Consider the following 26,266-nt stretch of genomic DNA (forward strand, 5'->3'; position numbering starts at 1 on the left):
TCTTCTTTACCTGGTCTCTAGCAAATGAAAGCTATGACTCCCAGCTGTGAGACCAGCTTGCAGCTAACAAGCAACAGAAGATAGGGGTTGAAAAAATACTAGACAACTGATTTGTGTGTGCGTGTGTGTCATCTCTCTGAGACTAAAAAAAAACCCTATTAAAACAATGGGAACAATTTAAGCATGTGCTTCCCATTGGCATTCTATGTGCAACAAGAAGCAAAAATGCAGCCCATATCAGGTCTGCGCTTGTTTTACAGCTCACATTTACATTTATAAAACACGCCAAGTCGTTTACATGCAAAAATCACAGAGCAATTTACAAACTCTGATGAGCTAACCAAAGAATAACCCCTACTGAATTATCTTTATTGGAAATACATTCTGAATAAACAAGTTCAAATCTGGATCTTAACATTCCTAGAAAGTCTGAGGCTGCTCGAATTTGGGGGGTTTGGTTTAGGACCATCACTTTGGTGTCAGTCCTATTCCTAAATCTGGCTACATTAAATTCTGAGCAGTAGCAGCAGTAGATGCTAGATGCTTTTGCTGAGATTGAAACCCCACTGTACAAGGCACTGGACATACTCATTGCAAGAGACCATATCTGCCTTGACCTTACAATCCAAATGGGTATGTTTTACAAAAGGTGGGAGTGCAGAAGTGTGAACATCATCTCCATTTATATATGGCAACTGAGGCAGACCCATTTTAGGGAAATTTTTCAAGAGCTGAGGAAGACCCATTTTCAAAAGTGACTGAGAGGCTAAGGCTCACTGAAAATTGATAGGCCAGAGGGTACAATTTTTAACAGGTCGCAGGGGGAGTGATCTGGCAGAGCACTATGGCTGCCTGTAAATGTGTGAGACACCTGCTCCAATGCGGAGCAGACTCAATTTATCAAGTCTGTTGGAGCGTGCTAATTAGCACGCTCCAACAGCCTTGGCATGTCATGTATTCACCATCCCTGTGCTTCAAAATGGCAACGGGTTCATTTTGACTACAGCTCATTGAAGGAGCTTTAGTTAAAGCTCCCCCGCCACCATTTAGAAATGCAGGATGCTGAATACACAAAATATTGCAGGTGCTTTAATTAATTAAAGCGGCTCCCAAGAGCTGCTTTAATTAAAGTGCTCCCAACCCCACCTCCAGAGCACGTGTAAAGACGTCCTACATTTCGTGAGTCTCAATCCAGTTCCTAGGCTTTCGAGCGCTCCCCGAACTGTAGCAGAGAAAGCTCAGCTGACTTGCCCATAGTTGCTCAAGCAGTCATGGTACCAGAGCAGAGGACAAAACCCAGGAGTTTTGACCCCTAGACTTTGGCTGTAGAAACCAGACAACACTGAGATACTTACTGGGGTAACCCTAAAGTGAGCGTAAATTGGACCCATTCAGTCCTGGTAACTTTGTTGCCACCTTCCCATTCACTTAAATGATTAATGTTTAAGTAAAGACTAAATTAAATGGGATAAAATGTTGCTGCCCTGACAAGCAGAGCTTATGCGCGTTGGCCTCAAGTGACTTCACCTAAACTCCCATTCTCATCAGAGGATGAAGCAGCATCTCCAGGCTCCGGCAGGGCACTAGTAAACAGATTGTTTCAGCAATAATTACATTTGACATTTAAATTATCAGCCAGGATAATTTCATTTAGGCTTTTGCTGTAACAACTGACAGAAATTTTTTTTAAAAATATATTTAAAAAAAAAAAATAAGGAAACACCGCCAAAAGGAATGACAAGCTAACCCAAGAGCAAATGTTTTCCTTCTTTTCATTTCAGCACCTCAGGATATTAAACAATATTAAACCACTGGTTTCAAAATCTGCCCTTTAGTCAAATCAGTTGGCTTTTAACAGGCGTGGAGCACAAAGCAGCTGCTGTGGGATGCTGTGAAGGCTCCTATGTAATAACTACAACATGGTGCCTCGAATCTGCCAAGCCAGAGCTTCAAAAGCTCCTTGCTTCCCATAACTGAAGCCACATTTTTCAAAGGCCTCGGCTCCCTCTGCACGTCAAAAAGAAGCGGCCAGATTTTCCCAAGGGTCCAGCAGCCCCCTTTGCTTTCCACGTGCTCCTGAGGTTTCCCATTGTTCTCAGCTGGGGCAGCTGAGTCCTTGAAGTTATGGACCCGAAACATTCACATACAGAGTTTCTGGGAAGAAATCAAATCCCCAGCTTGTGTAAGCTGCCATTCTTCTGATGCAGTCAATGGCACGATGCTAATTCGGGCATGCAGAGGATCTAGCCCAAAAGCAGCTACCTCGGCTATGAAGGCTGTGCCAGCCAAAGGGACTTACTCCATCCTGCCAGCATCTCAGGAAGTCTTCCTTTTAGCAACCACCCACACTTCTTCCTCTTTGCCCCAATAAAATATTGCAATGCCCGTTATGCAGGTTGGCCTTTCCTCTCCAATACCTCATCTCTGAAATAACTGATGAGAAAAAGCAATGGTGAGGGAGTGCAGGTACTGGACAGAAGAGGACCAGGCAATGTCACGAACAGCCACATGAAACTGGGTCAAAAATGAAAGCTCTGTGGGAAAACGGGTGTCAGTGCAGTGATTTCAATAAAACCACATCGGTACACGGCAGTAGGGAACTCGGGCTTACAATCCACCTCCTTTGTGCTGCAACATCCGACTGACTCGAAAGAAGGATGGATAGACAGATGGACAGACTTGTGGACAAAACACAGGGCAGAAAAGGGGGGTTGTATTTTTATTCCAGGCTGCAATCTGAGCTTAAACTGGTCACATATCCTCCCTGTGCCATGACTTCTCCTTTCTTTATAATGGGAATATTAATCTGCTCAACAAGAGCAGAGCTATTTCTCTTACAGCAGTGCCTGGAAGGCACAATAGAGGTCGGGGGGGACTTCATATCGTGTGCCGTAGCTGTGCCTTGTCCCAAAGAAACAGTCTACAAAGTTGATGGAGGGCAAATAGAGGTGCAGAGAGGTCATTGCCTTGCCCAAGGCCACACAGCAAGTCAGTGGCAGAGCTGGGACCTAGCCCAATTCTTCCACACCCCAGTACTATAAACTGTGCCGTCTCTTTAGAAATGCAAAAAGTGCCTTCCAGCTCTGCGAGGGGGAGGCTTGGCAGACAAAGTCATCTCTCTACTCTCATAACATCACCCTGTCAGCATCCCCGGGTAGCAAAGTCTGCGCGCACCGGATAGATTTCACTCTAACCTTCCCTTTGTGACCAAAGGAAAAGAAATCATTACACTGTTTGTCTGTGCTGGTGCTAAATAAAGTAACCCAGCCATTTCCCTCTGCTCTTTTGCTAGCATAGATCTCTGTACTCTCTCTGGCAAAAGTCAGGAAGCACAGATGTTCAGAGCAGGAGAGCAGACTGGAGACTAATATGCTCTATTGATTTTTTTTTTTTTTTTTTTTTTAGCCTGTCGAGGAAAGGCTAGAAGTTGGAAGCCAAGCCAAGGTAGGATGATCACAGAGCTGGATCCCAGTTTTGGAGAAAGACTGCCAAAAATGGCTAACTTTGATATCAAGTGGAAACCGCAACATGTGTGTTCCTAAGGAAATTGGTTATTAAAAGTCCTTTGAGTGAATGAACGAGTAGTTGCTTCTTCAGCAGACTGCTAATTCTACATCCTGCCATGAACCAAGGATGCTTATAATTATGAGAGTGAAATACTGGTTGCATCTTGCAATCAGAAGGATCTGGAGCTTAGGAAGTATCCTGAGAGGACAAAAAAGAAATCAAGAGGCCAGAGAGACTGATCAGTGAGGAAGGAGTAAAAGATTTCAATGCACACATGTTGGCTAGATGAAAGCAACAAAAAAGAAAGACTGACAACTCTGAGGATGTAAACACAAAGCAAAGAAAAATTGTTTAAAGGAGTCCCGCAGGGGATAAAACGGGGAGCGACAGGATGAAAAGAAAGGAGAGGAAATGCTGCAAGAATGGTTTTCAGCCATAACATTCGGACCTGGGGGAGGGAGAGGGATTGGTGCAGTTCCAATAAGATCAAGGCTCTCTGCAACATTTAAATCCAGATCCAGGCTAGGATTCCTGCTCGCCAGCCTTGAAGCAGGGTCAGACCCCTCCTTAGCAGTTTCCTAACAGACCGGCTGGAATTGTTTCTGACAGGAAGCTGTGGAAGCTGTATTATTTGAGTCTTAAATCAAGGCTGGACTCGGCAAAGCACAGGAGATCATGCCACTGGGAGCAATTCTGCAAATGATGTGAATGAGATCAGCTCTCGTTTCCATTTCTGCTGCTCCTCTTTCGACAGTGGTTTTTGACCACTGGGTCCAAACGCCTTAGGCAAGGAAAGTTTCATCAACACGGGGGATTCAAAAGGAATTTGAGTAAGGAGCAAGCTTGCAGTAAGCCTTGCTTTATTGGACGTGAGCCTGCCTGGGTTGCTGCTTTGATTTCTGTGTGCAACAAGAGCCGTCTGGCTTTATCTTAATGCAACTAACCTGGCACTAGTAGGTTGAATGAAGGAGGAACAGACCTGGTCTATAAGAGAGCGAGTCAGCGTGTCATGCTCTTTTTTATTGGAGCATTAGCTCCTCAGTGAACAGCATGCTGGCTCCACTTCATGTTAATGATGGTGACTGAAAGGAACGGGCCCAGTCCTTGGGGCAGAAAGCAGGGCACCAGAAGACTCGCAGACTGGAACAAAATCTACCAGCGACTCCCTGACGAACTCCTGGCAAGCCGACTCCTTTACATCTCAATTTACTCACTGCTGGGGGAGCCGCTAGACCATGCCTACGGAAACAATTGTATAGAAGATGCCTCAGAAAAGCAGGAGTGTCACAGTGGTTCAAGCTCCAATGGCTATTGCTAAGATTTAAGTCTGTCTTTTCCTAGGAAGACCTGTGAGAACAGCTGCAGCTACCTCAACATGAGTATCGAACCTTTGGGAATCTCATAATATGCTGGTGATAATGTGCAGTCTCACACGTCGCTGCCTACATACGTATCCATGAGGGTCCCTACCCCACTGTTTGAAAACTGACTTGTTCTCATGTTTCTGTCCTGTTTCAACTGAACAGGTCCCTTGAACACTAAAATGCACTTGAGAACTTGCATTAGTTATGACAAATGATGTCTGGTGCCTGGGTAAGCGGTATTCCTGAACCTGGGCTTCTGGCCTGGGAGAAGAAAGGATGCAAGACCAAAAAGTCTGTAGGACCAACCCATGCTGAAGGACTGGGAATGACACTGTGTGCCAACACTCCAGGAAAGGTTTCATGAAGTCACAGAGGACTGAACCCATTCTGCATTCAACCAAAGTAAAGCCGAATTCCCATATGCTACACATTACAGACTCCTTCAATCCAAGTGGCTTCAAAATTAGAGGCATTTGTGAAGTACTAGTAAGTCCCATTATGTGCTTGTGAGATGGATGTTACCCTGTTTTACAGATGCAGAAGATGAGGCAGAGGTGAAGGGCTTTTGCTAAAATAAATAAATAAAATAAATCACACAAGAGGAATTAATTAATAAAAACAGACCTCGAATGTCACCTTACCAAACCTCTGCCTTTACCAAGAGGCAATGCTACCTCCTTTTCAAGTCCCTACCTGAGGAAGATTTTTAGCTGAGATGAGCCCTTCTAGCATAGCCAATGCATTGCAGTTGATACTAGCTATGTTGAGTACAATCTAGAGATAAATCAATAGGAATATATTTGGCTTGAAGTACTAGTGTCCCAACAGTTGTGGATATTTTTCAAATCTCATCAATTTATCTTGCAAAGGTTAGCCAGCTTTGTGCAAGATTTCCAGCTCTTGTGAGATTTTCTGTCCTTCCTGCATGTGATCAGGTCAGGAATGCAACAGGAGCATATTTTCTTCCAGCATTTCAGTACTGTGCTTCCATTCCTGGCTACAACTACAGAAGAGAAAAATATATGTCCAAACAATTTGAACCTCCATAAAAATGTTTAGATCAGATTAAGTTTGGAGGAAGGTTTGTGTTGGATGCAGCCCAGCCCCATCCCCGATGCTGTGTTTAGAATGGGAGGAGGAGAAGGGAGGGGAGGGATTTCCACCTGGGGTTTGCCCGGCCTGTACTGGAGGGTGAGGTGGGGGGATTTATGGAGTGGGGGGATGGCTCCAATCCACCTGCACCACCCTCCAGCACAGGCTGGGCAAACCCCAGACAGAGCTCCCTCCTCTCATTGTAAAGACAGCACTGGAGCTGGGGAGGGGGGTGATGGGGGGGGAGGGGAGGCGGCTAAGGGAAAGTAGCTGTAGACACACAGCTGCTCCAAATTGGAGCTCAATCCCCCAACCCTATGGACCCAACAGAAAACATCTGTTGGGTCCAGGGGAACTCTGTAACTCATGACGCTTCCCAAAAAGTGCCATGAGTTACAGTGGGGATCTGCACGTCCGTCAGCACCCTACCTTGCTGAAAATCCAATCACTTCTAGATCAAATGATCTGGCCCTCCCCTCCCCTCTCAGTCATTCCCTGGCAACTTCTTCCCCAGCTCTCTTTTTTTTTTTTTTTACTCTCTTCAAGGTTGTTTATTTATTCTGTGTGTCATGAATATAGTGCCAAGATAAATTCAAGATCATACGCTGCAAATTATCAGTTACATATTATCAGGCAGTGATGTTATGGAATCAAATTAGACTAGATGTTCTTACAAAAACACTTGCTTACTAGCAAAATACACTGCCGTGTGAGTAGACTGGCTTGAAAGTGTGAGGTCAACAAAACGTTGGGGTCAGCTCTCTAAGAACAACAGAAAATTTCTCATTCCTTATGGTTAAGTTCTGCTGCCTCCATTGCTGCACATCCCTGACTAGCTCAGCTGTATACATACCAGCTTGTGGTCGTGAGCCTGGTCCATAGGCAGCCCTGGGCTCTTGGTTTTCCTGGAATGTACTGAGGCTATGCTTCATTTTACTCATTTTACAAGTGTAAAATAAATAATTTTACAGGTATAAAATGAATCATTTTTCAGGTATATGAACAAAGCTCATATGCAAAGATCAAATGCTCTGACCACTCAACTTGGTCTCAATTATAAGAAAATTGTCCCTTTTTTTTTGTTTTTTGACCGAAGCAGTTAGCCAGTGTTCGGGGCCTACCAGACTGCTTTTGCTGGGAGGACAAAGTGATGAAAGAATCAGCTATCTACCCATCCCATTTTCTACTGCATATACAAAGTCTGGAAAATAGTACGTGTCTAACAAATTGTAGGAAACACCTTTGCTTGCCATTTCAAGCATGTTTCAGCCAATATTTCACCTCAAGCTGCCTCTCGGTCTTTTCTCAAAGCCACACAACCAGAGCTTTTCTTGCACTTCTTTGCACTTTTTTGTACATCTTGTTGCTTTGCAAATGCAAAGTTAAAAGTTCCTAAACAATGACCTGGTCCTTGTTCTGCTATATCAGTCTCCCAGGAAAGCCACTGGACTACATGGCTCTGCCTTTGTTCAAGACTCGTCATGCATTGGGTGGTTGCTCCTATTGTTTCTGCAGTCTGGTTCCATAAAGAGGAGGTACACTAGAGAGACAGAGACAAGGAAATGGACTTTGGGGACTGAGTGAGAAATCAAGTCCAGCTTTGTTGGGTATGCTCTTGATGTAACATTTTAACAAAACCAGTTAGCTGAAAGCTATACCTCCTACACCCTACAGGAGACTTTAACCTGAGAGAGTGCATAAAGGAGAGTGCACACATTACAGACAGAAAACGTAACTACTACCACTAGCCTTTTTTTGCTTTGAAGAAGCAGAGGTGGTGTTGAAGTTAGCAATCAACACAGGAGCCTCAAAAAATTCAGCAATTCTGTTCCAATTATTCAAACCTTTGAATGCCACAAAAATGGGGTAACAATCCCCCAAGAACATGAAAGATGGAAAGCTATTGGGAGCTGTAGTAACAGAATTAGTTTACTGAGATGGTCTAATAGAGCAGAGAAGTTGGGGTGGGGGAAAAAGGATTCTTGAGTTCTCTTCCCAGTTCTGCCATTGAGAGTCTGGCATCGGGCAAATCATTTGATCTCACTGTATATCAATTCCCTCACCTATAAAACAGGAATAGTACTCATCAATCTCTGTCAAGTGCTTTGAGATCATCAGACACAAGGTGCACAAAGGCAACTGCTAATCAAGACTAACTCTAACAGGGCCTCTGGCTATTTTTTCCCTGGAATCAAGTTTGCAGGCCTGAAACTAATGAACTCTAAATGGCTTTAAACCTAGCAGGCCAACGTAGCAGAAAAGTGGAAATTCTTCAAAGCAGGATGAAAGGCTCTTTGACTTCAAAGCCAGGGCAGCTAACAGGACTGAAACTGATACTGAGTGGAGGAAGGGAACAGGCAGCAGATACACACTCTCAAGCCAGGTGATAAAAATAGATTTGGCTGCCTTCTCTTTCTGTTTGCCTGTAAATCCTCTATTTACTCAAATTTCTGTGCACTACATTTGCACATTTGGTCTGCATCACTTGCTTGAATTTCTTTCAGTGCGTGCCAGTATTTTAGACCCCCCTTGTAGACACTGACGGGGGAAAAAAACAGTCTCTAAATTCTGAGCCATCCAGGGAGGAAGCCTATTTTTTTCTTTTTCTGCAGTATCCATTTGCTGGGCACAGAGCTTCTATTTATAGCACCGCTGATATTGTTCTTTATTGTATCTGGGCCTCGAAGGTGAAGATAATGATGTGCCCAAACTGCTGCTGATCTTCACCTTAGCAGTTCTTCAGCCCTGTCATGCATCAGCAGGGACTTTATTTGAGCTCTACACAAAATACGTCCAGTTATTCTACAGTTGATACACCAGGTGTCATGATGTCAACCTCCCCATGCAATACCACAAAGCTATTCTACCTGCAGTACAGAGAAGCCTTGACTATACACATGGCAAAGGCTTACCTGCTCCTTCATAAAAAGATTAGCTGTGCACAATTGCCCCAGGTATATGCCACACAAAACAGCATGCAAAATTGCCAAGCACAGAGCCGTCATGCAATTGAAGTACATAAATATCTTGGCAGTAGCTCTATGGATAGCAAATACAACCAAAATAAAATTGGGGATGTCACAGGAATGGTTGGAAATGCAGTATTTGCATCTTAAACATACTGCATGCATAGATGCCAAGAGTTCCCGATCAAATCCTTACCTCCCAAAACCTAGGGATGTCTTTCAAAATAGGCATGCAGTCTCCATTGAAGCAAAGCTGGTGGATGCTGTATGACATACAGATGCCTTGGACCCACCCAGACCAGAAACCTCAGAGTTTATCTACATTTGCACATTAACTGAGATGAAGGCAGGGTGTGAACTCAAAGTGTAAGGCCCCTCCCTTAAATAACCTCATGTGGGGATGTCTTTAATTCTGAAATAAAGTGTCATCTTCTACATGTAAACAGGCTCTGAGGCAAAGCCAGTTTGGGCTGCCTGAAAAGGGGGCATGAGTTAAGCAACCCCAGAAGTCAGCAGATGCTTACCCTCTACAATCCAGCCCTTTTCAGGATGTGATATGTTTAAAAACCTTATTAAGAGGTGTGCACACGTATGGTAGGAGGCTTGAGGGACTACCCATTATATTGAAATCTGCTCTCCCAGCACTCTTTGTCATGCTAACCTTGGCTCCACGGGCTGCTCTTAGTGAAATCTTGATGAAGCAGCTTTTATGCAAGGTCACTTGTTCAAATTAAGTTTTGCAAATATGTAAAAATAGATCCAGCTATGTTTAGTGAACATGCTTGCCCATTTAAATGAGACACAGCATGAAGATAACACAGTTCTGTGTCTGTTACGGCAGCAGCTCGCTTAATCTCAGCTATTAACACTTATGGCACAAGATGCAAGGGGGAAGGGAAAAAAAACAGCTCCCAAGGCATCTAAAACCAAGGTCATCATCTTCCACCTCATGCACTGTTTTCATGGTCCTTTCTTTTCACAAATCCTATTTCTCTTGCATGACTACCTGTCTTTATCTTCTTCTGTGTCATTTGCAAGTATTATTTGCATTGTGGTAGTTCCTGGAACTCCAGTTATGAACCAAGATCCTCTGGATGAAAACTATAAGTACAAAACAAAAAAACAAAAGGTTCCTGCCCTGAACCACAAGCCATGAAAGTAACTAGTTAGTAATAACAGAATAGTTTTTACTAACTAAGTAACTATTCTTTTCATCTCCCTCCATCACTTCGTTCTCGCCTTTTCTTTCCCAACTTCTTCCTGCACCCTTCAATCCGTTCTCCCTCTCTCTCTGCTGTTTCAGCAGTGCCCCTGCCTGCATTTACTTGGGACACAGATGAAGAAAGATCAAGAATTATTTCAGTGAGAGAAAAGCAAAGCTTCTCCTTGGAGTCAGCCTCAGCTGACCTGCGGGCCATTTGCTGGACTTTGCGCTGTTTCTGTGAATCAGAGCAATATTCCAAAACCACTCACTGATGAATTGTATGTTTTCAAGCATGTTATCGGCACATGTTTGAGGGCACTTTTCATTTCCTGCCTCTCCACCACAGAGCTAATAAAAAGCCACCAACAAACAGTTCCAGGAGAGAGTCTCCGTGCTATCATTTGAAGCTGCCCATATTTTAGTTTTTTCCATAACATGACCCTGCTGCAGCTGTTCAGATAAAAGGGGCTTAAAAGAGGTGCCACCCATTTCGGAAAGGGAAATGGGAATGGAAAATGCATGTGGTTAAAACTATGATGGTCTGGTCTGCAAGCTGCAAGCCTGGTTACTGTCAGTGACCTAGTTAGCAATGGAAATGTGTGTGTGGGATGGGGGAAAGCTAGTCAGATCTCTCACACTTCATCGGTATCACGGTGTGAACACAGCACCTTTGGTTTAACTTCCCCACCCAGCTGGGCTCAGTCCACCAACGGCAAGTGTCTCTCCGATGAGCCCAGTTACGCTGAGTCCCTAGCCACCTGGATGGTTCAGTTTGAGAAGACAGATTCGTGGTGTTCGGGAAGACGCCGGTCTTCCTTCCATGCATGTTCTGTCTCACATTTTATGCAATTAGCTTGAAAACTGAGCCTGTCAGGTTGTGTTGGGAGTGTTCCTGCGGGACCATGCTCCTGCCTTGCTTACGGGGTAAAAGGGCAGTAAGGTTCTCTCAGCTAGTGGGTCTCTGGCCTTTTTACTGTGTCATGTGTCACAATGATGAGTGTCGCACCACGAGGAGAGACGACAGCTTGTTCTTTTGCATTAGCTTCTCCCTCAGATTGTACAGGGCTGGAAGACGGTCAACATCACCTCCGATGCACGTCTCGATGGCATTTCCGATCCCTTTTGTGCAGCGTGTATGGGGAACGAGCAGCACAGTGACCCAGCCCACCCCCAGGGCAAGGAAGAAGAAAAAGAAGAGAAAAGGAACAACAGGATATTCCAAATCCAGGAGCGTGTGTTATATTGAAGACTACCCATCCTAGGCGCCTGATATAGTGGGACCCATAAGAATTATCTAGCTGGATCAGATCAATGGCCTGTCTCATCCTAAATCCTGTCTCCATCAGTGGCTTTAAAAAAGTGCTTTAAAAGACAGTGTGGCACAGTATATGCAGAGGCAGAGCATCCTCCTTCCCAAAACTCATGAGCCTCTTACTCTCGCTTTTAAAGCAGTAAGTGCTGTCATCACCCTTGCTTTGAATCCCGCTAAGCTGCAAAGGCACTATGAAAGAAGAAGAGAGGAAAACAGGACAGTCTGAGGGTCTGGAAATAGAAGTGAAGAGTTTTAGGTTGACAATAATGAAAATGTCAGGGATCAAGAGGAATCAAATATGCAATAGTGCTGTCGAACAGTTCAGGGAATAATATACTGTCTGTGGGGTGAGTGAATGATAGGGAGACAGCAATATCCAATAATGATTATCAACAGTGTGGTAGCAAATGATGGGGAAATGCTACACTGCAGTGGCTATCTACAATGTGGAAGTGCAATGCGACTGAGTTACAGTAATGTGGTGTAACTGTGATGTACTATGATGCGGACAAATAATTAGACACTGAACTACTGGGGTGCAAGGCTGGCAGCTATAAAGCAGGAACAATAATGGTCGTGCACCGGGTGAGAGAATGAAAGGACAATGCACTGAACTGTCATATCCTGCGTGGGTGAAATGATTTTGCCCTGCCACTGTACTGCACACAGAGCCTTCAATCCAAAGCACAGTGAGCAGAGTGGCATAGCAGCTAGACAAAAAAAAAAAAGGAGGCGGTATCAGCACCAAACAAACAAGCTAATATCAGCCACTGGTGATCTTAAAGTTTCCACAAGAGATATAAGAGACCTGCATTGCTAGAAGAGGAGGAAAGGAGACACTCAAGTCAAAATGCCCAGGAGACAGGGGGTGTACCTGGCAGGGAACATAGGCTAGTCATGGGTCTTTGAGGAAAAAAAGCATCCCAGACTACCAGTTACCCATTTAAGATACTGTACTAGTGTGCCTGCTGTCCATAAGCACCCATAATCTTTGATGCATTTACCCTCACAATAGCCCTGCAAAGTATGGAGTGCCATTATTCTTGTTTTATAGGTGGAATTGAAGTCCAGGGATATGATGGGCAAGATTTTTAAAGATCTTGCTATTGAGTTTAGAGATGGGCATATATTAAAAGGTACTCTGATGCCTAAGGTCACACAGGAAGCCTGTGGCACCACAGGGATTCATACCTTGGTCTTCAGTGTCCTAAGCTCCTTCCCTAATATCAGATCTTTCCTTTCACATGACATGTAATTAATTATACCTTTAAGTGAACCTTGGGATCATAGTGCATCATGTAAAAAAGTGATACCACCTCCTGCATCGAGTACAGAACACAGCAAGACTCTCACTGATTGCACATGCTGCAACGCTAAAGACACACTTAGTTTTGGGTTAATCTAAAATATGAAGTGCAATGAAATGCAGCAGATGGGCTCAGCAAATAAAGCACCAATCATGTAGAGTAGCCAGTTTCCTACCTTGACTCTTAACCAGTTTGGGTTGCTTGAAGTGTGATTTGGCTTCCCTACTGAGAAGCAGAAGGTAGGGCAGGGTGGCACTTAGAGACTGCCTGGTTCAGAAAGGCATGAGCTTTCATAGGCAACAACCTACTTCATCAGATACAAGGAATGGATGGAGCACGTGATGAAATTGCTTGCTACCTATGCAAGCTCAAGTCTCTCTGAACCAGCTAGTTTTGAAGGTGTCAGCCTGCCCTACTTTCTGCCAGACTTCAGACTAACACGGCTAACTACTTTCATTACTAAAAGAGAGTCACTGGTCTTAGAGACTCCAGGACAGAGACATTTCTTAAAAATATATAGTCAGTTTGGGTTGCAGGAGCATAGGAGAGAGGACGTGAACTATCTGCCTTCCCTAATCTGTCTCCAAATAACATTAAAATGATTGCAAATCATAGAGAAATAGGACTGGAAGGGATGTCCGTAGATCACATAGTCCCGCCCCCGACCCAATGCAGGATCATCCCTATCCAAACCATTTTATATAAATCCATAATCTAATCTCTTTGTAAAACTATGCCATCAACCATGACACAGCACAAGACAAAATACCCTAACATGCCACAGGTAAAGCAGGGGGGACCACGGTGGCCAACATCCTGCTTTTATAAAAGGTTGGTAATACGCACTCAAGAGATCTCAGGAAGATGCCCACACCCCCACTATATGAAGGCAAAACCCCTCACAGTCCATACCAGTCTGACCATGGGGTAAAATTCCTTCCTGACCCCAAATATAGTGATCGGTCTGACACTGAGAAGAGGGGCAAGACCCTCTAACCAGGAACCTCTGGTTTTAAGTCCCAGCAGAAGCCCAGTCCAGCCCAGTCCAAATTCCTAGCCTTGGCTGCAGTCATAACTACTCCTAGGTCATTTCTGACCAGTGGCTGTCCAACCTCTTCTTGAACACCTCCAGTGATAGAGAGCTCACAACCTCCCTAGGGAGTTTATTCCACTGCCTCATATTCAAACAGTGAAGAAAGTGAAGAACATTTTCCTGATAACCAATAAAACCTCTTTTGCTGCAACTTCATGCCATTGGTCCATATCCTACTGTCTGCAGCAAGACAGAAAAAGTGTTTTCCCTCTTCTTTATGGCATCCCTTCAAGAATTTGAAGACTGCTATCGTGTCCCTTCTTAATGCTTTTTCTACAAGCTGAACATGCCTAGCTCCTTCAGCCTCTCCTTGTAGGACTTGTTTTCCAAGCCCTTTATCATCTTTGTCCCTGGCCTCTGGACCCTCTCTAAGTTCTCCACAAACAACGTTTTCACTCTGAGGCCCTTTTCCACTTTAAGGGGAGGATGTTGACTAATGAACAGCATAATTCCCTGCTAGGAGAAGTTTGGAATAAAAGGATTGATAAGACATCAACAGAGCAGTGGGATGCTCACTGTTATATGACTTGACTAGGGGAAAGTGCAACATATATAGAAAGAGCATAAAGATGCATGAGAGGACAATGTATACTTGTGAAATGCACTCAAGAGATCTCAGGATTTTTAAACATTTTGGTATTGAGTTTAGAGAATTTTAAAGTAACATGACATGAGATTTTTAAAGTAACACGAGATGAGCGCAGGACAGGGGGGTGCACATGCAATCTGCAACCTGTGGAATGGAGACCAAGGAGTGCAATGGGGGTCCAAAGGAAGGGTACATATGAGACGTGTAAGTATATATTCCCGTATGTCTCATGGAACCCCTCCACGGTACGGGAACATACAAGGAAGAGTAACAGTGTTGGATATTTCACTTGGAGCTCTTTTTATTCAAAGAGTACAAACAGATCATATTATGCACGTCTATAATGATGATCTCCAAGGGTAAGCACCTATTTATCCTGGTCTTTCACTGTGGCGGTTTTATCTTCGTGCTTATGCTAAAATGTATTTAACAACCTTTTTAACTAAGACCCCCAAATCCCAGCATATCTTACAGTACAGCTTGGTTCTACCATCTAAATCAATATTCAGCTGAAGAGCAGACAACACAGCAGCTTGGCTAAAAGACCCTGTTCACAGGAGTAGTGGAAAAAAAGCACACCTTTGCAATTTATAGTAATGGCATATTTATGAATAATTCCTACAAAAGTTGATGTATCATCTATAGATGTTTTACTAAATTGTTTAACAATTGTTACAGCTAAAAAGAGTCTAACAGGTTATTCATAATCATTAGGGCTGCACGAAGCTTCGGTCCCCGATTCGATTAGGCGGAGATTTGGTCCATTTCGGTGGCTGAATCTCCGAATCCGAATCGAATCAGAGGACGCTTTAATCTCTCCAAATTGATACAGAACCCTCCGAAATAGATTCGGACAGATTCAGTGGTTTGGACGTAGACACAGCTTTAAATGTTGTTCCTTCCACCGATACGTTCATACCTAACTACACCACGTCTGCTAAATGCTGATTTACAGCTAATGGTCAAAAGTAAACAATTAACCCTTTGTGATTTATAAATGGGACTTTCCTATAAAATGTCACCCTATGCCAATGAATTAGGTCATATGCAGCCTTCCAGGTGTAGTCAAGTACCTCATTTTTGACCAAGACTGAGACAACCTATTATTAGGGACCTACTTAACCCACAAAAATCAACAACAACAACAAAAATTTAATAAAAATTAAATGCTGGCTCCCCAGATGCTGCCAGGAGCGGAAAGCACCAGCTGGTAGTGGGGCATGAAGGGCAGTAGACAAGATGGTGGTTGCCCCCTTATCCCACCTCCCCCCACCAGGGCCTCTCCACCAATTTTGTGACTCTCCCATCCTTTAGTACTAGCTGAGGGACAGGACCATCAGAAAATGCCTACAAAAAATCAGCTCCGCACATGACACGCAGGCTGTAAAAACCCTTTGTCTTAGCATGATTTAAGTATGTCCATACCTATTATAGGTTTCAACCTCTAACTGAGTTTCTTCAATTTTCTTTGGACACTAGAGATGTAGGCAAAAAAAAAAAAAAAAAGAAGCAAATGTTGGATGATGCTTGCTTTTTTCCCCTGTTTGAATAATGCTCTGTCTGCCCTGTGGCTGTTCACAAGGGTGACTTTCTACAGCTACCTGTTAGCTCCGAGCTTCTTGAGGGTATTCAGGTTTTGCAATTGGTCACAGAGTTATTTCTAGGAAGCATTTTTGCCACGTTTGCCCACCTCGGCTCGTTGCTGCTGTACATACTTTCCGTATCTCTTCTTAGCCTAACGACCCAACGTCCCCCAGAGATGTGCACGCGCACACTCCTTGCTCAGCAGCTGGGAGGCTGGCTAGCCACGATGTGGGTGGGCATGTTGCTCCTAGCATCTGTGCTGTGAACTAAAGTAGGAACCCTCCCAGCTTTCCACAGCCAGGATTCCCTCTTTGTAGGGGAATGACTTATGAATAATTCCCCACCCTTTCATGAATTATTCAGAGCACCTCCTCTGCCTTCAAGAGCCTAGGACGCAGCCATGCATTGGCAGCTGTAACAACAATGGCAGCTACTGCCATTGCTTACGTGGAAATTCGTCTGGGAAGTATATGCAGCAGTTGGCTTGTGAGAGTTAGCAAGGGACACAAGGAACGATTCAGCTCCATAGCGCCAGGCAGCTGGGCACAGCACACGACACAACCAGGGAGCTACTGCTTCAGTCACGCTAGCATTAGGATCCAAGGATTGGGATCTCACATGCACTGTAATGAAGCTAAATAAGGCACTTCCGTGATGCATACATGTCCATTTAGGGGCCATCCATGATGTGTTTCCCTTGCTGGGGTCTCTTACCTGCCAATTTAGAGCCTTTGGCCCTTATCTGACCCCTCGGCTGCCGGGAACAGACTGAAATAGCAAGCTAAGTTGAATGATGGAGAATTGTCTATATTTATAGAAGAAATCAATGCTGCCAAGGAAATAGCAGGTTAGTCCTACATCTGGGTCAAAAAATGAAACCACCAAATGCTCCTTCTTGCACTTTACGGCTAGGGGGGAAAGAAATAAACACTGAATGGGACCCTCCAGGCCTACTCCTGAGCTTGTAAACCAAAACCATAAAGTCCGGTTTTATCCAGCTATTTATCAACACTCACCAAAACCAATGGCTTCATAAAATGGGATCCAGATCTGAACAGCCATCCTCTTACGACACTGTATCTAAAAGAGATTCGCTGTGCAATTATCTGCTCAACATCTACCTGATGGGTTTAGCCTCTTTTCCTGATTGGGAAAGGTCAACAAGCAGAACATGATAGCGCTGCAGTCACGATTTCCTTACATCTATGTTACGAAGTTTTATTTTCTGTTTATTCTGGCAGCTTCTTTGATTGTTTGCTTTTTAAAAGAAAAAAAAACAAGGAAACCGCACACTCTACAGATTATTTGCTGTTTGGGGCAAATATTTGATCTGTGAGCTAGGAGAGGAGTCGGCTAGCTGCAGTTGGTCAGAAGTCATGCGGCAAATCTCCCTTCACTGATTGGATGACCACAGCTTTTATAAATCAGGAGTCGGGTTTGAATTCCTGCTGTTGTAGAGTGAATGGAAGCTCTAGAAAGAGAAGAAGTCAAAATGGGGAGGAAACTGCACGAAGACTTCATCAACGTGCTCCTCCGCTCTCCCTTAGTGCATCTGAATTTTTAATGAAAGTTTTCATAGAAATTAAAAAAATGTTCAAGTCTTTGGATTGTCTCTATAAGCTGGGTTTTAAAAAAAAGTCTGAATTTCTTCCCTCGTGCTCCCCCAATTCAACTTTGAGATTTTTGCCAAAAACATTACATTTCCACTCACTTCGACAAGCACGCTTTGGGATTTTGGAGAATTTCCAACCTTTTTCTTTCTGGACTAGTTGGCCCCTTACCAAGGTGTCAGTGTTAGTAAAATTAGGCTTCTGTAAATTTTTATCATGCACACAAAGTAACGAATGTGCCATCAGATCCTTTCCTAACTCATTTAATTGCCTGTGTCAGGGCTCTGGCAAGAGGTTTGGCAACTGTGTTCAGCTGCAATGTTAAGTAAATCCCATGTGATATAAAATATACTAAGTGCATAATAATTATCTGTTTTAATTTCTCTCTCTCATCACACCCACTAATACAAAACCATTGAACATGCATGCACAAAACTAGCTATGAAAGGTGTGGCCAGATGGTTATGTATTATTTTAATAGCTTTTTATGCCAGTGCTAATGTGAGGGTTCAGACTTCATCTATTTCCTTGCTGCTTTTAGTTCCCCAACCCATGGAAAACACAACATTTCTAACGCAGATTCTTAACTGAACAAGCTAAAAAGTCAGGTCTTATGTGCTAAGCTCTGATGTTTACAGAAAAGCAAAAAACACCCCCAAAAAGAGGCACAGGCATGGAGGAGGAAAGCTTGATTTCCACACACAGACATGGCTTGAGGAAGTGTTTTGCAGTTTCCAACAGCTCTAGAGAATATGCCATGTTATAAAATATGCTGTTTATGAAGATGCTATGCATCCAATGTAAACACACACGCTCCTTGCATTGCTGTACAAGGTGTGGTATTTTAACAGTGTGACTTTAACAGACATCCGGACCCTGCACAGCCAGCCTCTCCAAAATGGACCTTTCCCATCACAGCCTTTTCGACAGTCCATGTTAATAGCTTTACTATTCACTTGCAGTAACTTTGATGCTCCATGTAAAGAAACACAGTGGATAAGGCAAGAGAACTCCCCACATGGACAGCTCAGAAAGAAAACCAAACCCCGTATCAGAGATTATCACCAGGACATGTACTTTTCTCATGCTAAGAAACCAACCTGGTGAGAGAGTAGCCTGGTTTCATGACAATGGGCAAAATCTAATTCCAGGGAATAACCCCACTGACCGCAGCGGAGTTGCCTCCGGGCTGGGTTTGGCCCGTCCTGTCTTTAGGTTGCAGGCTAGAAGGAAAGAAAAGTAACGCTGAGAGTCTTACCTGGCTCTGCTCTGAAAGGCACTCATTCATTCAGACAGTCAGGGGAAAAGTCCTGTTGAAGCCACCAACATAAACTCCTCACAGCAGCATACCGGAGTCAAATGCCACCATGTGCAGCGGCGAGGGTCCCCATCCAGGGGAAGAACTGAGGCTTGGGGCAGGGAGGAGGGGGATCCTTGGCTGTCACCAGACCCTGGATCCTGAGATTTAGGCTCAGCCTGCCAGCTGGTGAAAGGAATCGAATGCACCTCCGCTCCTTCTCTTACATACTGTAACACAGACCATCCCTCACTGCCAAGTACATACTCTGCCTGCACAAGAGCTGCTCATTTTGTTAACCCTCGGCTGGCTGCAGGGCAGGAGAAAGGAGCTCCTCTGTGTTACGGAGTATTCATTCTCTCGTGCTTCCCAGTCCATCCTCTCAGCCCATCTCCCTGGAAAGCTTTCCTGGAGGAGAGGGTTTTGGAACGGTAACCTGAGAAAAAGAAAAAGAGTGAGATTTAAAGGAATCAGACAAAGACTATTTCAAAAAAAAAAAGAGAAGAAAAACCAGCTCTGTTATGCAAACTTAGAGCACAGCCTGAGAGCATCCGAATAAGGGGTTCTTATTCCTCCTAGAGTTGAATCCCCTATTCATTTAGCACGCAGGGTTGGGGTTTGAAGATCTGGTTGAAACCAATCCTGGACTGGTTAGGTTCAGATGTTTACATTAGCTTCATTTCCCAGACTGGTTTGGGGGAGAGGAGAGGCTTGCTTATTAGCTGCAAAAATGTAACAGGTCAGGAAGTATGCCTATGCATTGGTTCTAAGCACTGGACAGGTTTAGGTGTTAAGTCACTAGGTACCCGAGAATAGCGGCTAGAAGACAGCGATGGTCAAATACACCAAACAGGCAAACACAGAGCTCGAGCAGGTCAATGGGAGCTCTGTGCATTCCTGGATAAAGCCACCTTTACAGCTCCAAACTGAGCTGACAGCTAGCATCTACCGAAACTAGCTCATATTCCCAACACCACATCCCCTGTCCCCAGTTGCACCGTTTATCTACCCTGCTGCTTCATCTTGATCTCATGACTGTGGTCTGCGATTTTTCCAAAGCTGCCTGAAGGATCTGGACACCAAACTCCAATTAATTTTAATTAGTGTCAAAACTGTGAAGCAAATTTTGAAATTCTCAGACTTTCATGTCTACCCTTTACCACAGGTCTGCACACAGCACCCAGTGCAAAGGGCCCTGGTCTGATGGCGTCATTAAGTGCTGCTGTGTAACTAATGATAATAAATCCCAGGTGGGAGACTGATATGGTGGGCTTGCCAAAGATGGTTAGATTTTTAGGGAGAGACAATGTTACTGTTTGTTCCAGATAACTTGCTGTTGATGGATGCTTTTCATTCATTACCTTGCTACTTGCCCTTCAACCCAGCTTGCACAACAGCACTGCTGGCCCAAGTGCAGAATGGTTAACAGATTGCCAACCCTCACCCACAGCTCCCAGAGATCACAACAGAGCTTGCTTCCTACTAATAAAAAGACTAGCGTGTACACCAGGAGGGTTATATACAGTTTTACATGAACTAGGTCTACAGCTGCACACACGCACAGCTCTGATGTTGGGAAACTAGAACGCTTCACTTCCATTTCTCTTGCCACAGGTGTGGATCTTTATGCATGTCCCAGCTGCAGTCTATATAACTATTTAACTTACTAAAAATAGGATTAGATACTAGCATATGGACTTAACAGGGAAGATGGTTTCCAGAACACAGGAGATCTGGTGTTCAAATCCATGCTCTGCCACGGCCCTTCATGTGACTTTATGCAAGTCACTTAGTCTACCATACCTGGTATTTGGGATAAGTCCAATGGGGGCGATAGCATTTCACTACCTTTCAGGGTGTTAGGAGGATAAATACACTATCATCTGTGGACGTGCTTAGGTACTATAGCAACAGATACCAGATAAATACTTAATATAGGTAAACAGGCTTACTTGCAAAGAAATCCATCCCTACTTTTACTAGCAGATATCTTGCACTTAAATTGAAGCCGTCTTGCTCATTAAGTAACATTTTGAGATACACCATAGGGCAGACAGCAGACAAGGACTGTGCCCCAAAGATGTGAGGGGAAACTAGCAATCCATATGTAGCTGGAACAAATTGATAAAATCATCCTAAGACTGCATTCTTGTCTCTGATTAGCATTTTTGGCATCAACCTCATGGATGAAATCATCCTATGAGCGTTTTCCCCTAGCTTCCAGGCTCACCTTTTGATTGTGTACTAAACAGCAGAGACTCCTTCATTTTTCTCCAGTACTTTAACAGCAGAAAACACCATGCACAGCAGGAAATGATCCTTCCCCATCCCGCACCCCCACAGCCAGCCTCCTTCAACCACTTCCTCGTAACACATGCACACCGACTATAGTAGAAAGCTTCACTTATTTAGCCAATTTCTGATGGCTCAGAATGGTCTTGTCCCCAAGAATTACCCTCTCCTACTGTGTAAAGCTTAAGTAAAGTTCAGAGTAATTAGTGCTTGTTTTATTTGTTCCTACTGCTCTTCCCACCCATCTCATCAATAAGCATTATTGGACTTCTGGAAGCTTTTGATTCCCCAAGACAGCGGTTCCCAAACCCTGACAGACTGTGCACCACCAGTTTAAAATAATACAACCTTAAGTACCACCAGCAAATTCTTGTCACATAAAGTAATTATAATAAATCTGTAAACGTGTACCATGGACAAGTTGTCTGCGTACCACTGGTGGTACCCATACCACAGATTGGGAACCACTGCCCTCAGAGATGTCTCTGAGCCAAAAGACTCAGACTTGGGTCTGGAACACCTCATTGCCACTTGTTGGACCACTCTCTTGATCCTGTTGCCTGGACTGGGACCCAGCACTGAAATTTGGATCTGGATTGTTAGGTCCTCAGTCTGGGCTTCCTTAGATGGAGGCTGATGTACAGAACAACGTACATGAAAACACAGTCTCAATGCCTGGCTTTTCTGCTTCCTTTCCTTATGGCCACTTTAAAGTTATAGAGACTGTCCAATATCCTTGCATCTACCATGAAGCCCAAATAATTTTGGTGCTCCTGTGTGATCTGAGACGAGGTGCTTTCCCAGTTCTGAGCTTCAGTTTCCTCTTTGAGAAATGGTATTGCATCCTTCTAGGTCCAGATCTATTTCTGAAAGACCACCGCAGGAGGATTAAAGTTATTCATTCAAATTCCACAGCCTTCAGCCACCCTCAGCTCTGAGTGGAGAAACCAGGACTCCTGGTCTTCTACCGAATCACTGTGTGACCTTGGGCAAGTGTCAGCTTCTCTGCATATACATATATCAAGCCTGTACTATACCACTTACCTAAACTCTTTGCAAAGCTTGATTCATTAATGAATATTTGCACAGCTCTCGAGTAAAGACAGTTATGGAGGGACAAAAGCATCAATTATCAGCCATTCTGCAATGGCTAGCAGCAGTACTTTGTGCCTGCATGAAATCCAACAATGTGTTTATCATCCATTTTCAGCCTCTCTTCCTTTGACAAGAGAATGATTAATTCTTTGCTGCTGTTCACCAGCATCCCACAAATTTTCCCAAATCCATTCTTCTTTATTCCCAGTATTGCTGGTTCACTTCACCGTGAACTAAAAAAAATCCTCAGGAATCGGTATCTGATTGTGTTCTGTGTCAACTGGGATGGTACTAGTCCTCCCTACTGGGGTAAAAATAAAACCTAGCCAAGACAAAATTCAATGTTCCTTCCTTGACAGAAAAGCTTCCAGAATTCAACTACTCCCTTCTGCCTGTACAGCTAATGACATGGGGAAAGGCAAGCTTCAAGCATAGATCTCCCTTTCTTTTTGGAGTTACAAGGAGATAGTTTACACAAACCCATACCCTGGCATTTTGGCTTAGGTGTAGGCTCATTTAACATCACCTCTGAAATAAAAAAAGCTCCACATACCACCTTGGGAACATTTACTTTCAGAACCAAAGTGAGTGCACCATAATTTGACTATGGTCAGAGAAGCAAACATTAGTTCAGATGTATGGCTGACAGCAGGGTAAAAATACTAGCAAGAACTGCCCCCCTCCCTACTCCCCAAACTCTTCTTTTTAGCAACACAGTCACAGCCTCCTCTGTACCATGCATCAAAGAAAGCTTCACTATGTCCGGGCAAAATCTGACACTCCCCATCAAGAAAGTCCAGTGGACTTGTAGCAGTTCTTTGTTCTCCTGTTAGCATAGGTAATCAAATGCATTCAGACCCTGAAAGCCATGAGTGGACTGTAGCAAAGGAACAAAGAACACCCGATTCAGCAAGTGGCATTAAGGGGTGTCAAAGGAAACTGCATTGTATTGAGGCTTGCAGGATGAGAAACAGTAATAAGAGAAAATTGGGATGAGACCAGAGGTCTTCAGGGTTCCCAAGTGAGAAGACAGTCTCCATATGCTGAACACAGAACTCCTCAGCTCACACCACCCGTAGCAGCGCTCTCACATACCACATAATGGGTACAGTATAAATATCTAGATGTACCATATGGGTCACAACTCCACTGAGTCATGCAAGTAGTTATCTCTAGCTTTATGTATGATAATATTGGATATCTCAGGGGCTTGGGGGGAGAGGCTTAGTTAAGTGCACTCACATAGAAGATAGTTAATATTTTTGGCACATCTTAGATAGTCAAAGCCAGGGAGCCAACACATGGAAAAGAAAGGTGCCCCATTCAGAAGTCTAGTTCCTTCTGGCATTACCTTCACCTCTCGGAGCAGCGTTCTGTGCTCTGAAGCCATAGGATTGGTATTGCACAAATATTTGAGCCAACAGACCTGGACACTGTGTTACCCCTAGCATTCATACCTTGCTTTACCTGGTATGTGACCAAGATCAGAACTGTCTTACAGTGGGGAGAGGTAGGCATGAAACAGGAGAAAAGTTAGGAGTGGCAAAGTGCAGAGATCTCAATGTTTACAATGCTCGCCAAGTAACTGGAAACCTCATTTTCACTTATTTTCCTCCCACCAATCCCCATATCGACGTTTTGCCAAGAAGACAAAGATGACAGATGCAGGCAGCCTTCCTGTTTTATTGCCCACAGGCTCTAATCTCTCACCTGTCAGCTGATAATTAGCATGCAGTTAATCTGTTCTCTGTGCAGCATGGGAATTTGATATCAGAGCCCCACATGGACACTGATGGGTTACAGCACAGGTGTTGTTATCTAGGGACAGGAGAGATCACCTCTAGAGAGAAATGTCATTTGGGGTGTGAGCAACAGGGGTCCAATCCTGCCTTCCAAGCAGCAAGTCATCGGCTTACGGATAAGAGTAAAAAGTCATTCCTACCAGTAGATGTTCTGTTTCACTCTCAAAATCAGTAACTAGAGATGTCCAAATGGATAATACAAAGTTATTTCCCAGGCAGAGAAAAGATGTCCCTTGCCTGCCACCATGCAAGTAACTCAGACTTGTAAAAAAAACAAAACGTAGCACTTGTGTAACACTGTGAACTCTCAAAGTATTCAGACATTTCTCATAATAGACCTGGGAGGCAGATAAATGCCATCCCAGAGAAAGAAAGAAGAGCAGAGAGATCAAGTGGCTTGCCCTAGGCCATACAACAAGAACATGGCAGAGCTGGAATTAGAACAAAAGACTTGGAGCCAACCTATATTAGATGAGCATCTTCTCACAATTGCCCTGTGCTTTGGGTTTGTTCACAGACGTTTTAGAACCACATGTCCCGAACTGAGAAAGGAAAGCAGCTGGGAGCCCAGCGCTATGACATTTTAATTATTCATGACTCCATTTGGCTTCTTCCAGCCAGAAACCCTCCAGGACTGGAGTTTTGCATTTTCATAAGCCAAAATTAAAAGGGAAAAAAATAACAGAGAGGGGGGTAAGTTTCTTGTTCTGGTCTGAGAAGGCCAGGAAGTCCTGGAGACATCTGCAGCTTGGTTGCTTCATCCCAGGAGGAAACAAATTGGTGTGATTTCTTTCCTTCCCCCAAATAATCTGAAGGGGAACCCAAAAAAGGAACCTTTAGCAAACAAGAACATGGATTATTTTATAGCAAGCAACAAATCCGAGTAGCAATTGGGCAGCTTCTGGTACTGAATGCAGCAGCTGGAGTATGAGATCAAAGCAACTACATGCGGCTAATGACCTTTTAAGTTACCCACTCCCTTCCTTTCTCTACGGGAGGAGAACTGATACAATACATAGCAGTGTTTTGCACAGTGCAGTTTTTAAATGACCTTAGGTCACTTCTTTCACTGTCTGCTCTTGGAAAACCACTCTAAAGTTAAATCTCTCACAGGAAATTTTTCATAACACTCAGCCATTCCTTTGCTCAGTTTTCCCATGCTCCTTGGTTTTACCCCAGATGAACTCCCCTAATCAAGGAGCCAAACTCATCAGTTCATCTTGAGACTGAGTTTACAATTAATTTCCAAGTGAGAGAGGATCTAGAGTTGCCCAGGTCCACAAAAGAGGCTGTTCAGAGGCCTCTTCTTTCTCATTATAACCCTTGCTTTCATCAGTCCAACTGATTCACAGTTTTTTCCCATACCGATACTTATGTTTGAAATTAGAAGCGGGCAGGTAATTCAGAGAGAAAGATGTATTTGATTAATTTGGCCTTTCTTCTGGTTGCAAGTTGTCTGCAAACAAATCAGGAATTTCTCGTGTTCCTGAACTATTCACAATTACTCATCAAACAACTTTGGTGAGTAATTCTTTGACTCTCTTTCACTTGCAAGCAACCAACAGAAGGATTCTGTACTTGTCATTCATTAAAATTGTGCCAGACAGGTTTGATTTAAATACATACATAGCATGATGTCATTCCTAGGCCCCGACTGGCTGTTTTTGCTGTAAAATATTCCACTGCAAAAAGTCAAACTTTGCTTGCAGTGAGTTATAAAAAAAATCTCATCCTTGACTCCCTACTTTCCTCAGATTGTCAGATTATCCAGTGGCTAACTAATAGCTAAATATAAAAAAAAACCCAGCTCCAGCTGTAAAACTGTATCATGAAAAACAAATAGGAGCAAATCTGAAATGATGGGAGAACAATTAATCAGTGAAAATATTCCCTGTCTAAAGAATAGTAACCCCCCCCCCCCCCCCCCGCATATTTCCTCTATATAGTGAAGTGAAGCACTTTCACAAGCAGCTGGTTTCAGCTCCACGTTGGAAAATCTCCTGAATTTCCCTTAGATACTGAGGAGTAGGTTGCTGAAATCTTAGGCACAATAAAACCTGGTTACCAATATTACTGTACAGGCTTTTAGCTAGATTGGGAGAATCTGTATTGGGTAAAGAAGCTTTTTGAGTATAGGTTTCCTTGCTACGTT

General features: G+C 43.8%; 1 protein-coding gene across 2 annotated transcripts in view; it reads right to left on the reverse strand.

The window, feature by feature from the left end:
* GRAMD1B (GRAM domain containing 1B) overlaps window positions 1-19,308 on the reverse strand; it is a 185,966-nt gene extending 166,658 nt beyond the window's left edge. The window contains exon 1 of one of the 2 annotated variants that reach the window (XM_019487296.2): window positions 18,887-19,308. Coding sequence is in view for 1 of the 2 variants with exons in the window: in XM_059719664.1 (XP_059575647.1) it covers window positions 18,887-18,912 (26 nt within the window). In the remaining variant the exon portion in view is untranslated. The remainder of the gene's footprint in view (window positions 1-18,886) is intronic. The other variant, XM_059719664.1, reaches the window with a different exon arrangement.
* Window positions 19,309-26,266: the final 6,958 nt, after the last annotated feature.

This window comes from Alligator mississippiensis, chromosome 16 (genome assembly GCF_030867095.1).
Source record: "Alligator mississippiensis isolate rAllMis1 chromosome 16, rAllMis1, whole genome shotgun sequence".
NCBI classification, from domain to species: Eukaryota; Metazoa; Chordata; order Crocodylia; family Alligatoridae; genus Alligator; species Alligator mississippiensis.